This window comes from Carassius auratus, unplaced genomic scaffold (assembly GCF_003368295.1).
Source record: "Carassius auratus strain Wakin unplaced genomic scaffold, ASM336829v1 scaf_tig00016666, whole genome shotgun sequence".
Lineage (NCBI taxonomy): Eukaryota > Metazoa > Chordata > Actinopteri > Cypriniformes > Cyprinidae > Carassius > Carassius auratus.
Genome location: NW_020524699.1, coordinates 68,324 through 82,107, shown reverse-complemented (window position 1 = coordinate 82,107; position 13,784 = coordinate 68,324). Strand labels below are relative to the sequence as shown.

Below are 13,784 nucleotides of genomic sequence, written 5' to 3'. Positions count from 1 at the left end.
AAATGATTAATCGTTAATTGCATCCAAAATAAAGTTTTTTGTTTATATAATATCTATGCGTGTGTATACTGTGTATATTTATTATGTATATATAAATACACAAACATGCATGTATTCATATATTAAGTATTATTTATAATATAAATTATATATATGTAAATATCTTTAAAATATATATATGTATGTTTGTGTATTTATATAAACATATACATTTTTCTGTACTAATATGTACATTTAGGCATTTATATGCGTATACAGTGCTGGTAAGGTTAGTTTGGAAAACTTTTGTTTGACTACAAGTTTGACTTTAAAAGTTTGACTATAAGTTACCCTATTTAAAATGTAATAAGTAGTGTAACTATTTCAATTGCTTTATTAATAATGTAATTAATATGTGTATTTATCTAATTAAAAATAATTATTCATTAATCATTAATAATTAGTCATTTGTTGTATTTAATTTTTTTATATGCTTGATTATTATTTTTTATTTATTTTAATTTTGTTTTTTGTAAGACTAACTAATTACGTAATAATTTTCTTAACTCTTAACCCTTACAGTAGATGAATTACATCGATTCTCCCAACTCCCATACGGATGAAGTGTTGTGGTCATTGCAAATCTAATACGATTAAGAAAACATACAAATAGTTACGATTAGATACAGCCATAAAATGTGCTATAGTTGTAGGCTTAAATATTTGCCATTTGTTTTTATTTTTACCACGGAGCTCCGTGACGTACTGAGGTCAAATGTTACAGCGTGTCACGTCAGACGCGACGCGCGACACACGGCATGCTAACGAAACGGTTTTAGCGGCTTATCGAAGTTTAAAAACGTAAATAAATACATAAAGTTGCCTTTTCGTAAAGTGACAGGAGCGTAACAATCATGGCGTCCACTGCGGCGGGTAAACAGAGAATTCCGAAAGTGGCGAAGGTAACGTAACTTAATAAAATAAACAATGTTTTGTGAGTTAGCATTAGCATGTAAGCTACGCGAAGCGGTTGTGTTTCACTGTAAACACCTATTATATCATGTTTCTAGATGTAGTTAATTGAGCTAAACGTGGTTTTTGTTTCTACTTATTTTGTGTTATGTGTTCAGGTGAAGAATAAAGCCCCAGCAGAGGTGCAGATCACCGCGGAGCAGCTGCTCAGAGAGGCGAAGGAGAGAGAGCTCGAGCTGCTGCCTCCTCCACCCAAACAGAAAATCACTGATGCAGAAGAGCTCAACGACTACAAACTGAAGAAGAGGAAGGTATAACTGCTGTATGTTCTGTATATGATCACGACATGTTTGGCAAAATGCATGATGGTATCAAGTAGTAGTACAACGGTTACAGCTACTGTGATGCATACCATACTATGTGGTTACTATATGCATGCACCATGATATTACCATAATGTCTAGAATACACGGTATTACCAAAGTATATGTACAGAAAACATGGTTTTGTCAAGTCACATTTATTTATATAGTGCTCTAGCAATACAGATTGTTTTGAAGCAGCTTGACACTAAAATATATACTAAACAGTATTAATGTTCATCTGTTGTGGAACATCTTCAACTTCAAAAGAGTCATTTTTCAGGTCAGTTTAGTTCAGTCACAGTTCATGCTTTAAAAACATGATATTACCATAGTACATCTCTGGAAAACATGGTATTAAAAACATGGTGCATTCACAAAAAACATGGCTATACCGTAGTACATCTCTGGAAAACATGGTTTTAAAAACATGGTGCATGCACAAAAAACATGGCTTTACCATAGTACATCTCTGGAAAACATGGTGTTTAAAAAAGATGGTGCATGCTTTAAAAACATGGCTTTACCATAGTACATCTCTGGAAAACATGGTGTTTAAAAAAGATGGTGCATGCTTTAAAAACATGGCTTTACCATAGTACATCTCTGGAAAACATGGTATTAAAAACATGGTGCATGCACAAAAAACATGGCTTTACCATAGTACATGTCCATAAAACATGGTATTGTAATGGTATATGCCTCAGAGACATAGTATTATTATTATAGTAGAAGTCCAGAGAACTTGATATTGTCATGGTACGTGCCCCTAAAACATGGTATTACCAGTGGACAGGCAATAAAACATTTGATTGCCATGGTACAGGCTTAAATTTAAAATGTATTGTCATGATATCATGATATCTCCAGAAAACATGACATTACTTTAGAGAATGTCCAGAAAACATTGTTGTGGGATGTGCTCCAAAAATATAGTTTTAACTTTTAAGGTGGAACGTGCCATAAAACATGGTACTACCAGGGTACATGCTGTAAAAATATTTTGTTACCATAAGTAAAACATTGTATTACCATAGTACATGTCCAGTAAATTTGGTATTACTCTTGTCATGTTATATGCCACAAAACATAGAAGTATTATCAATAAAAATGTAATAAAATATGGTATAATTGCCATGATGCATGCTTTTAAGTATATTATAAAACCATGTTATATATTATAATACCATCTCAAGAAAACATGGAATTTATCGTAATGCATGTCCAAAAACCTGGTATTACCACAGTGCATGTCCCGGAAATATTATATTGTCGTGGTATGTGTCCCAAAAAATATAGTATTACCAATGTACATGCCATAAACATGCTATTACCATGGTACATGCTTTAAAACATGACATTACCATGGTGCAGCTCCAGAAAACATAGTATTATCATAGTACTTTCAAAAACTTGGTGTTATCATATAGAAAATAAGAACTTACCAGGGTCCTAAAAATGCAATTGCTATGGTACATATCCAAACACATTCAACTTTTTTCTATCAATTCAGGGGTTTGAAGACAACATCAGGAAGAACAGAACTGTCATCAGCAACTGGATCAAGTACGCACAATGGGAGGAGAGCCTGAAGGAGGTCCAGAGGTGAGTTTCAGTTTCGTGTCTGATGACTGAATCCTAGACTGGAGGTGATTTCTTTAACTGTTTTTATTGTCTTCAGAGCTCGCTCTATCTACGAGCGTGCGCTCGACGTGGATCACCGCAACATCACGCTGTGGCTGAAGTATGCAGAGATGGAGATGAAAAACCGGCAGGTGAATCACGCTCGCAACATCTGGGACCGAGCCATCACCATCCTGCCCCGTGTCAATCAGTTCTGGTGAGCTTCCTTCTCATGATCATTAATGCATTCAGACATAGATACTCTGATTTATTTATTTTTCTTATTGTGACTCCTGCTTCATTCTTTTATCCCTATGTTTATGCACTAGGTACAAGTATACCTATATGGAGGAGATGCTGGGGAACATTGCTGGCTGCAGACAGGTGTTTGAGCGCTGGATGGAGTGGGAGCCAGAGGAGCAGGCCTGGCATTCGTACATCAACTTTGAGCTGCGCTATAAGGAAGTGGACAAATCCCGCAGCATCTATGAGAAATATATCTTTTCATAAATAGTCTGTTTCACCAGCTTTATCCGGACACAATACACATACAGTACATGAGTACTACATAGCAAATCCCAACTGCCTTGTTTCATAGCACAATGAAACTATATTATCGCCCAACTTTTCATATAAAGTTAAATAAGTATGTCCAACTTCAGCTGCATACATACAGTATACTTTTGTGGAGTTATATGTATTATATGGCAAATATCAGCTGCTTGATTTTTTGTTGTGGCATAATGCAACTATTATCTCCCAGCTTGAATTTGCTAAATGCACAAGGCATGGAGGTACTCTAAAAATTAACATCATGAATTTCTGAAAAGCGCTAAAGAAACAATTTTGACTTATAAAACATATATAAAAATATGTATTATACATATATTGTCATCTGAGTGAATGCTTGGCTGTTACATAAAAATGTACTGTTGTTATCCTTAATGTCAAAGTACTTGTGATGGTTCATCCTGAAGTGAAGAACTGGATCAAGTACGCTCACTTTGAAGAGAAGCATGGCTACATCGCTCGTGCGAGGAAAGTGTTCGAGAGAGCTGTGGAGTTTTATGGTGAGGAGCACATCAACGAGAACCTCTACGTGGCTTTTTCCAGATTTGAGGAGAAACAGAAAGAGGTATGAAGCCCTGTGTTAACGCCATCCAGTAAACACGTGACCCTTCTGATGTTTCCTGCTCAGACCTGACCGTTTGCTTTGTGTCTTTTAGTTTGAGAGAGTTCGCATCATCTATAAATACGCTTTGGACAGAGTCCCCAAGCAACAGGCCCAGGAGCTGTTTAAGAACTACACAGTGTTTGAGAAGAGATTTGGAGACAGGAGAGGAATCGAGGACGTGATCGTCAGCAAAAGGAGGTTTCAGTATGAAGAGGAAGTCAAGGTGACAATAAACCCTTCCTCAAAATTAATACTTAATCTTAGTTCTGATTTAAAAACAAACAAAAAAACAAATGACTTGCTTAGAAACCTTTTGGTCTTTGCTAAACCAGTTTGTAGTTCTAGCCATATTCAAAACATCGGTTTCTTGCTTCATAACAACTCTGTTGCTTAATATCATCATTTCCCCCTCTATAGGCGAGCCCACACAATTATGATGCCTGGTTTGATTACCTGCGGCTGGTGGAGAGTGACACCGATGCAGACACGGTTAGAGAAGTGTACGAGAGAGCGATAGCCAACACACCCCCCATCCAAGAGAAGAGACACTGGAGACGCTACATCTACCTGTGGATTAACTACGCTCTCTACGAGGAGCTGGAGGTCAAGGTATGATAGACATCAGTGAGCTGAAGTATTCAGCATTCATTTGCATCTCTCAGTTAAGCTGTGGAATTACATCTGCATGTTTAGAGTCAGACCTTGGTGACATAAGTTTAGTCTGGTTTGTTTAGGACCCTGAGAGAACGAGGCAGGTGTACCAGGCATGTCTGGAGCTTATACCACACAAAAAGGTAAATCTGTCAGTCTTAATGGTGCTTAAAAACACTATTTACAAAACCTCGTGTCATTTTTGGTGAACCAGTCCTTAAAATGTTAATTCTGTGCACTTTTGGACAGTTTGCAATAGGGCTGTCACTAGGGGCGGATCTAGAAAAATATTGATGGGGTGGCGAGAAGGGGGCAGGAATTTTTGAGGTGTGGCAACATATGGCAGACGTATATATACTACAAAAGGACACAGGCTATCATTTTCAAACTTAATCTCATGCAATCAATGTCTTGCATTTGATACCGTTATAACAAACATAACAAACATTACAAACATATAAGGAATAAGTGACCATACCCCATAAGCACCCCCACACTCACTAATGCATACAGTATGCATCAACATGTAATTAAGAGCATTATAAAAGGTTCAGTGTTATTAAAATGTCAATTTTATTATAAGAAACACAAGATTTTAACAGCCAATGACATTTCCAGCTGGGGAGACTCAACTGATTTTCTACTGTTTAGTGTTAATCACCATCTAACTCAACCAGTCAAGAGCTACATTTAGACTTGTTATATGATTATGGTCTCTGAAGCATAGGGTTTTATTAGCTGACAATAATAATAAATAAATAAACATTAAAGGCACAGATACAAATGTACTTTTAGAAATTGTTTTTGAAAAATATGGTGTTATTGTTTTGGCAAGCTTAAATTAAAATTTGTATGAAAACTTGTGTGATATTCCTTTAAAATAATGTTTTAGTATAGCTTTTTTTAAGTATATTTTACTAAGCAATTTCTTACCTAATTTCTTTGAGTTGGACCAAACTTTTATTTTGGTTTCTGTGTTTTTTAATTAACTACTATTATTAGCTAATAGGAAGTATAGCATATCAAGTATGCTAATACTTGAAGTATAGCAAACTACTGTGCAATATATTTCTGTTTGAATTTCTTCAAGTTATACCGGAATTTTATTTTGACAGGTTGTCGTAAAGACAAAATTGCCGTTTCTGTCTGTGTATACAATACGAATGAATGACGATAGTTTAATCAAATGAAATGTTGAAATCCTCTCATAGCGCGCTGACGTGCACATGTGTAGCATACATCATGTGTCAATATAGTGAAGAGCTGAAAACACCACGCGTGCTTCCGTGTGTGTGTGTGTGTGTGTGTGTGTGTGTGTGTGCGTGTGTGTGTGCGTGTGTGTGTGTGTGTGTGTGTGTGTGTGTGTGTGTGTGTGTGTGTGTGTGTGTAGTGGAGCACACATTCACAGAGACGTGTATAACAGCACCTTAAGGGTTCCCATAAGCAGGATTTATTGTTGTGCCCCCCTTCCTCAAATATGATGATGGAAAAAAAAACTAAATGAATAAATTGTATTATTTACAAATCACAATTGTAGCTCTCGACATTTACCTGTGGCTATAACTTTATTATGACTCTAATTTATTTTATAGTCTCAAGCATTCAGAAATCACGCAAAAGGAAACTAAGAAGTTTTACTATGATAAAACCATGGTTTATTTTTGTTAGGGTTGTGATATGCACGTTTTTAGTTGAAGAAATTATAAAGGCTGTGTCATCTATAGCAAAAAGGTGGCCAAAAATGAAAGATTAAGTGAATGTCTGAATTAAATGTTTGGTCAGTAGCCTAAACAAGGATTTGATTGTCCTTTAAGTGTAACAGCAGCAATCACAAGGCATTTGTAATAACATGTACATAAATAGTTTATTTTGTATTTGCCTACATGATGTATTTTAACAGTGTTATTATTAACCAATTATTATTGCCTCATTATTTTTTATATAATGCATTTTAAGCCATTTTAAAGGCTATTGATGGCTTAGGTCTGTTTTTATAGCAACAACAGCAACAAAAAATATTACAGTATATTAATACTTTGTAAATTATTAGAGTTTGGGGTTCGCGAATCATTTGAGTCAGTTCGGGAGTTCAAATTCGGATTCGCGAATCATTTGAGTCAGTTTGGGGATTGCGAATCATTTGAATCAGTCCGGGAGTTCGTAGCGGGATCGCAAATCATTTGAGTCAGTTTGGGGATGATCGCAAACCATTTGAATCAGTTCGGGAGTTCGGAGCGGGTTCGCGAATCATTTCAGTCAGTTCGGGAGTTCAAAGCGGGTTCGCGAGTCATTTGAGTCAGTTTGGGGATCGCGAATCATTTGCATCAGTTCGGGAGTTCGTAGCGGGATCGCGAATCATTTGAATCAGTTCGGGAGTTCGCAGTTGGTTCGTGAATCATTTGAGTCAGTTTGGGGATCGCAAATCATTTGAATCAGTTCGGGAGTTCGGAGCAGGATCACGAATCACAGCAGGGGTGGCAAGGCTTTCTTTTAGGGTGGCCCTTACTTTGAGGTTGCATGTTTTGATGTCCACATGTTTTTGAAATGACAGTGGCTGTAGGATTTCTATCATAAAGATGTGGCCAAATAATAAAGAATAATTGGACATCTGAATAAAATGTTTATTAAATTGTAAAAACAATCATCAGGATGTTGGCCCCCTTTGCAGGCATTTGATAATAATAAACACATAATGTACATAAGTTATGATTATATTGTTTTATTACATTGTATTTTAGCTGTTTTGTTCATTAAAACTATATGATTACTTGCTTTTGATATTTTATATGAACCGATTGTTATTGCCTCTTTGCTATTATACATTGATTTTAAGTAATTTTAAAGACTTTGGTCTATTTTAATTACCACCAAAATATATCCAGTTTCTCGATTAATCGTCAGAATAATCTACCAATTACTCTATTACCAAAAAAACATTAGTGACAGCCCTACTTTGCAACAATTTTAGCAGCTGAAAAATGTTGTGCTTGAAATGTATTTTATCTGTGAAATCTTCTTAGGGTGTTTCATAATGATGTAACTACTGTTTCTAAGTAGTTTTCTAACTACAGCCTGTATGCCTGTGTTTTATACCTAGTTTACATTTGCCAAGATTTGGCTCTTATATGCGCAGTTTGAAATCCGACAAAAAAACCTCCCGAATGCTAGACGTGGCCTGGTAAGTGTTTCACTCTTAAACACACTTGTATACTTTGACTTCTGCTGTGTTTGGGTTCAGTAAGATCAACAAAGATGCATTAAATTGATTAAAAGTGACAGACATAACTTTTACAAAAGATTTATATTTCAAATAAATGCTGTTATTTTGAACTTCTATTTTTTTTTTTTTTAATCCAGAAAAAAAAATCAGTTCCCACAAAAATATATTTTCAAATCAAAATAATCAGAAATGTTTCTTAAGCAGCAAATCAGTATATTAGAATATTTCTGTAGATCATGTGACACTGAAGACTGGAGTAATGATGCTGAAAATACAGCTTTGATCACAGGAATAAATTACACTTTAAATATTTAATTCAAATGAAATCAGTTCTTACATTTTTTTTACTTCATTTTTTACTGTATTTTTCAATACAGTGAATAAATGCAACTTTAAGAGCATAGGAGATTTCTTTCATGTCTTTTAAAAAATGACCCCACACTTTTGAAAGGTAGTGTACGTCATACACACTGCAGAGTTTGACCTCTGACCTTTCTCCTGTCAGGGCACAGCTATTGGAAAGTGTCCCAAAAACAAACTGTTCAAAGGCTACATCGAGCTGGAGCTACAGCTGAGAGAGTTTGACCGCTGCAGGAAGCTCTACGAGAAGTATCTGGAGTTCAGTCCAGAAAACTGCACCACCTGGATCAAGTTTGCCGAGCTGGAGACCATCCTGGGAGACACAGAACGGGCCAGAGCCATATTTGAACTGGCCATTGGACAACCACGACTCGACATGCCAGAGGTCACTACTTAACATTTCTCTCACTCTCTCGTTTTTTTTTTTTTCCATATTCTCATTATATCAAACTATATGAGCCATAAAAGCCTAATAAAGCAACAACAAAAAAAAACTATTCCATGTGTTTACATCAGGTGCTGTGGAAGTCATACATCGACTTTGAGATCGAGCAAGAAGAGTACGACAACACACGAGGACTTTATAAGAGACTGTTACAGCGTACCCAACATGTCAAAGTAAGCCATCAAATTGACAGCAACACACCATGCTCATTCTAAATGAATATCTATGTATTGTTAAAAAAAGCGCTATACAAATAAACTTGAATTGAATTGAATATCTGATGCATTTGTTTCCAATCTGGTTGTATTGTAGGTCTGGATCAGCTTTGGCCAGTTTGAGCTGTCCATCGACAGTGACGACCGCATACAGCGATGCAGACAGATCTTTGAGGAAGCCAATAAGAGTATGCAGGGCTGTGAGGAGAAAGAGGAACGTCTGATGCTCCTGGAGTCCTGGAGAGACTTTGAGGACGAGTTCGGATCCTTAACCAACAAGGAGAGAGTCCAGAAACTCCTGCCGGAGAAGGTGAAGAAGAGGAGGAAGATCACAGCAGAGGACGGGGTGAGAGTTTATGCCTTCTTATGTCCGGTTCATGATGGTGTCATGAAAGTAGGGACAGTATGATTCATTTGTTCTCTTGATGCATCAATCTTGAGACATTAATTTTTTTTAATGTTGATTGTTTCAGTAAAGAATCTATTTAAAAGGCTAAACACGGAATGAAATGTCATTTGTTAAAATATCATTCAATATTGTTAAATATTAAAACATTTAATTTATGGAGACATGGTGACACTCGTTTTCTTATTATATTGGCCTGCAGATGCATGCGCATTAATCTTAAAACATGAGTTTTTAAAATTAGAAATCTTTGTTATAGTCAAGAATTGATTTTAGAATTTGGTCAATTATCATTGAGTATTAAAAAAAAGTATTTAATTACTTGCATGTGCAAATTATTGGATACTTAGTGTGTTTAATTCAATATTTATATTTATATATAATTCTATTCCATGTACTCTGTACATGCACTAGGGATGCAACAATACAGTAAGCCCATGGTTCAATGGGTTTTTTTTTTTAAACCAGTTTTTTGGTTCCATTCTGATGGCTTTAGTACATCAATGTTTTTTTGCAAATTAAAACAAATTTTCCTACCTAATCATTTACATAATCCTGTTAATGCACTTAAAAAAAGAATTATTTGAAATCAGAGTCTCATTGTGAATTGAATATTTTTCAGAAATCATTCCTGAATTGAAAACCTATGAATTGTTAATTAAGTCGACCCTAGGCATCCCTAACATATTGTCTTTTGTTTATCAGTCGGATGCAGGCTGGGAGGAATATTATGACTACATCTTCCCTGAGGACGCAGCCAACCAGCCCAACCTCAAACTGCTGGCCATGGCCAAGATGTGGAAGAAACAGCAGAAGCAGGAGGATGAGGATGAAGAAGAGCAGGAAGAAGAAGAAGAAGAAGAAGAACAGCAGGTTCCACAAGGAAAGGAAGCACAAGAGAATTCAGAACCAGATGAGCAGGGACCTGCGGCCCACAGAGAAGAGCCCGGAAAAGAATATGACGATCGCGACGATGAGAGCAGCAGCAGTGACAGCGAGAGTGATGGTGAGGATGACAAAGACAAGAAGGAAGAAACAAAAGCAGACACAGAAAAACTCTAAAACGGAACTTGACATGTTATGTGTCTCCGTTTCTTTCTATCCATCTCTTTTCTTTTGTAACAAAATAAAGGTGTGAACCAAATGTGCCAGTCACTTACTGTTATTCAATATGGCGTCCTTCAAACCGATCATCGTTTAGATTGTAGTTGAAGAATCAGTGGGAATCACATCGCAAACGTTTGAGGAGTTGTCATGTTATTTATGATGACTGAGCAAACAGGTATTTTTCTCACTGATACAGTACGAATGCAGACACATACCGTATTTTCCGGACTATAAGTCAACACTTTTTTTCATAGTTTGGCTGGTCCTGCGACTTATAGTCAGGTGCGACTTATCAAAATTAATTTGACATGAACCAAGATAAATGAACCAATAGAAAACATTACCGTCTCCAGCCTCGAGAGGGCGCTCTATGCTGCTCAGTGCTCCTGTAGTCTACACTGAAAACACAGAGCGCCCTCTCGTGGCTGTAGATGGTAATGTTTTCTCTTGTTCTTGGTTCTAAATAAATGCGACTTCTAGTCCAGTGCGACTTATATATGTTTTTTTCCTCATCATGACGTATTTTTGGGCTGTTGCGACTTGTACTCAGGTGCGACTTATAGTCCGAAAAATACGGTAGTCTGTGTTAATGGAAATGATTTACTGAAGCTGTGCATGGACATATGCTATGACACAAGTTTATTATAATTATGTCAATATGGTGTTTCCTGCCTTATTTGGACCGCCTTTGCACTGTTACAGGGAAAACAACGAGACAAATGTTCAACCTGCACAAAAGCCTTTTATATTTTATTAAAAAAGACAAATACGCCAGGTGTTTGCATTAAACTTTGTTATTTAATGTAACTAGTCCATAAGATTTTGGTTTATTAACTCAGTAGAATTATAATTATTAACCCAATTCATTCAAAGCGGTGGCTCTCCAACATTGTGACCAAAAAAATCTAATGTCTGTTTTCCCAGTTGAAGGTTGCTTTCAGAGAGCCACATGTTAATGTTATTCAATATCTTCTGGTCGGACGGGGTGTGGAAGCGGGATTATAGATTTCTTCTCTGTGTCTCTGGATAAAGCTTTTCTCATATCTGTCAAAACGAAAGAATGGTAAAATAAGATTTGTACTTTTTCTGAAGAAATGTGAGTTTAGCTTGCAGAAGACTTTGCCGTGATTCAAGTCTCATTTTATTGTTTTCCAGGTAATAACCAAACCAAAAAATGTTGAACAGTAGTGTAATAAGTGAATAACCCAAACCCACCATATGCATCTTCATCAGGTTCACCGTTACTGGCCGAGTAATACTCTATAACGGTTCGGTACACGCTGTAGCCGAGCTGTTTGTACATATTCACAGCAACTTGATTGGAAACTCGCACAAAGAGATCCACAAAGAATCCACCCTTCCTAAATAAAACCCAAACAAACAGCTCATTTAGTGTAAGGATGCACAGATACTGTGGCCAATACTTATATTTCTAGTAATATTATGGCTGATAATATGATTTCAGATTATACAGTTCTGCCTGTTTTCATTTTTACATGCATTTATTTAACAGATAGGACATTTCAAATAAGGAATGCTACAACACAATGTAACTTGCACCTTTCTGAGATCTCCTCTAACATCTCCATGAGTTTGGCAGCCAGACCCAGTCGTCTGAACTCGGGGGCCACAGAGAGAGCGGTGACGTGCCCGTGCCACTCCTCTCTAGCGACGGACCCCTCTGCCTTTCCCATGACTACAGGATGACCATTAACATACAGGTTATAAATACTCCTGTCAGACAGTTTTACACCAAATCCAAATGTTGCTAGTTACTGTTTTAAATAACTGTTTCTAGTTGCGCTGTCAAAATTAAGACGTTTACACGTGCACTTAATTTTTACAGTTTAACATATTACAAATATTTAATGCACTTAAGCAGGGGTAGAGCTAGGGTCGGCCACCCAACTTACAACTGCAGCTTCTGTCTCTTTTATTTTATATTTTATTAATAATTTGTTCTGCCTCTGAAACAACTTGTCTTTTCAGATGACATCATCAATCCCTCTTGTTATTCAGTCCATCCCCTTTTTAAACATAAATCCATAATTTTTTTTCCCCACAATGTAATCTTGTTTTGCACGGAACATGTCAGATTTCTAATGTATAAATGTCTTTCTAGATTCCCCAGAAGAAAGTAAGTCATATAGGTTTGTAATGACATCAAAGTAAGTAAACAATGTCTTAATTTTGATCCTTTACATGCACTTTGAGCTACAAAGTGACAGAGATGAGAAAGAGACATGTTTAACTCACTGTAGCCCATCAGTTCACCGCCTGGAGCCTCTGCTACTATGAAATACTCCGGCCAATGAGCCAAATACTGAAGATAGAAAGGAATTCCATACTGTCCAATTAATTCAAGTTAAGTTTTTTAATAAATATATATAACAGTGCCAGACTAATTCATATTTGGTCATTTTGTGGTGTGTTTTAAAGGATACAGTTTCTGTCAAGGGGTCCAGATTACTGTGGGATAATAATACACACGTTAATGTAAATATTATCACAATCTCATATATGATGAGCAGCATATAGAAACAAACCTTTTTTTTTTTTCATATTACAGTGTTCTAACACACTATTGATAGAATGATTATTAACATTTATAGAGGTAAAACTACGATATCACTACATGTTTATCCAGATCATGTTCAACATGTAGATAATACACAGTTAAATGATATAAATGATTCAGAGTGGAAGAAAATCCCGAGTACAGTAAAATACTATGATACATGACAATACATAAATAAAACTCCTTACTTGTTCTTTATAATTTATATTGATGAATATCTGTATGTTGAATAGGATCTGAATGAACATCTAACATGCCTTGCACCGGTGAAGGTGGCTGATTGTTAATACTATCGTATTATCGTCAGACACATTCAATTCTAAAGTACTTTTTTCGTTATTATATATATTGTATTTCATTCTATAACTCACATATTGTTGAATTTAAACAGATCATCGCACGTGAAAGCTCTTAATGTTGTCATTCTCCCGTGTGCGCACTGCGCAGGGCGACGCTCTGACCTCTCACCTCTACGTCACACACGTGACGTTTCGTTGTATTTTTAAACAGCGGCATCTGTCGGCTCGATGGAGAAATACACCGGCGGATTTATTTATTTAATCCAATATGTTTAGGCGATCGAGCGGAGCATTTGAGTGGCTAAGGACTGAATCTAAAAATTTCAGATGACACACTGCTGATTTAATAAATAATACTTTTAATAATAATGTATTCACTAATATTTGTTTGAA

General features: G+C 36.3%; 2 protein-coding genes across 2 annotated transcripts; one reads left to right on the top strand and one right to left on the bottom strand.

The window, feature by feature from the left end:
- Window positions 1-752: 752 nt before the first annotated feature.
- LOC113075270 (crooked neck-like protein 1) lies at window positions 753-10,561 on the top strand. The gene is made up of 14 exons (XM_026247965.1): window positions 753-941; window positions 1,110-1,262; window positions 2,827-2,918; window positions 2,995-3,153; window positions 3,266-3,432; window positions 3,893-4,071; window positions 4,163-4,333; window positions 4,528-4,719; window positions 4,845-4,904; window positions 7,859-7,939; window positions 8,487-8,726; window positions 8,858-8,959; window positions 9,099-9,347; window positions 10,113-10,561. Exons 1-14 carry the CDS (start codon window positions 894-896, stop codon window positions 10,467-10,469), a joined length of 2,250 nt encoding a protein of 749 aa, XP_026103750.1. The 5' UTR covers window positions 753-893; the 3' UTR covers window positions 10,470-10,561.
- A 675-nt stretch (window positions 10,562-11,236) lies between these two features.
- LOC113075269 (N-alpha-acetyltransferase 20) lies at window positions 11,237-13,585 on the bottom strand. The gene is made up of 6 exons (XM_026247964.1): window positions 13,464-13,585; window positions 12,959-12,983; window positions 12,771-12,861; window positions 12,075-12,210; window positions 11,730-11,875; window positions 11,237-11,558 (listed from the first exon to the last, which is right to left on the bottom strand). Exons 1-6 carry the CDS (start codon window positions 13,514-13,516, stop codon window positions 11,473-11,475), a joined length of 537 nt encoding a protein of 178 aa, XP_026103749.1. The 5' UTR covers window positions 13,517-13,585; the 3' UTR covers window positions 11,237-11,472.
- Window positions 13,586-13,784: the final 199 nt, after the last annotated feature.

Bases quoted from the DNA above. Each gene is read 5' to 3' on its own strand.
- LOC113075270 (XM_026247965.1), top strand. From the start codon at position 894: ATGGCGTCCACTGCGGCGGGTAAACAGAGAATTCCGAAAGTGGCGAAG. The intron at 4,072-4,162 runs GTATGAAGCCCT...TGTGTCTTTTAG, and splicing joins TTGAGGAGAAACAGAAAGAG to TTTGAGAGAGTTCGCATCAT. The intron at 8,960-9,098 runs GTAAGCCATCAA...GTTGTATTGTAG, and splicing joins AGCGTACCCAACATGTCAAA to GTCTGGATCAGCTTTGGCCA.
- LOC113075269 (XM_026247964.1), bottom strand. From the start codon at position 13,516: ATGACAACATTAAGAGCTTTCACGTGCGATGATCTGTTTAAATTCAAC. The intron at 12,862-12,958 runs GTATCCTTTAAA...TTAATTGGACAG, and splicing joins TGGACCCCTTGACAGAAACT to TATGGAATTCCTTTCTATCT. The intron at 11,559-11,729 runs GTGGGTTTGGGT...TCGTTTTGACAG, and splicing joins ACCTGATGAAGATGCATATG to ATATGAGAAAAGCTTTATCC.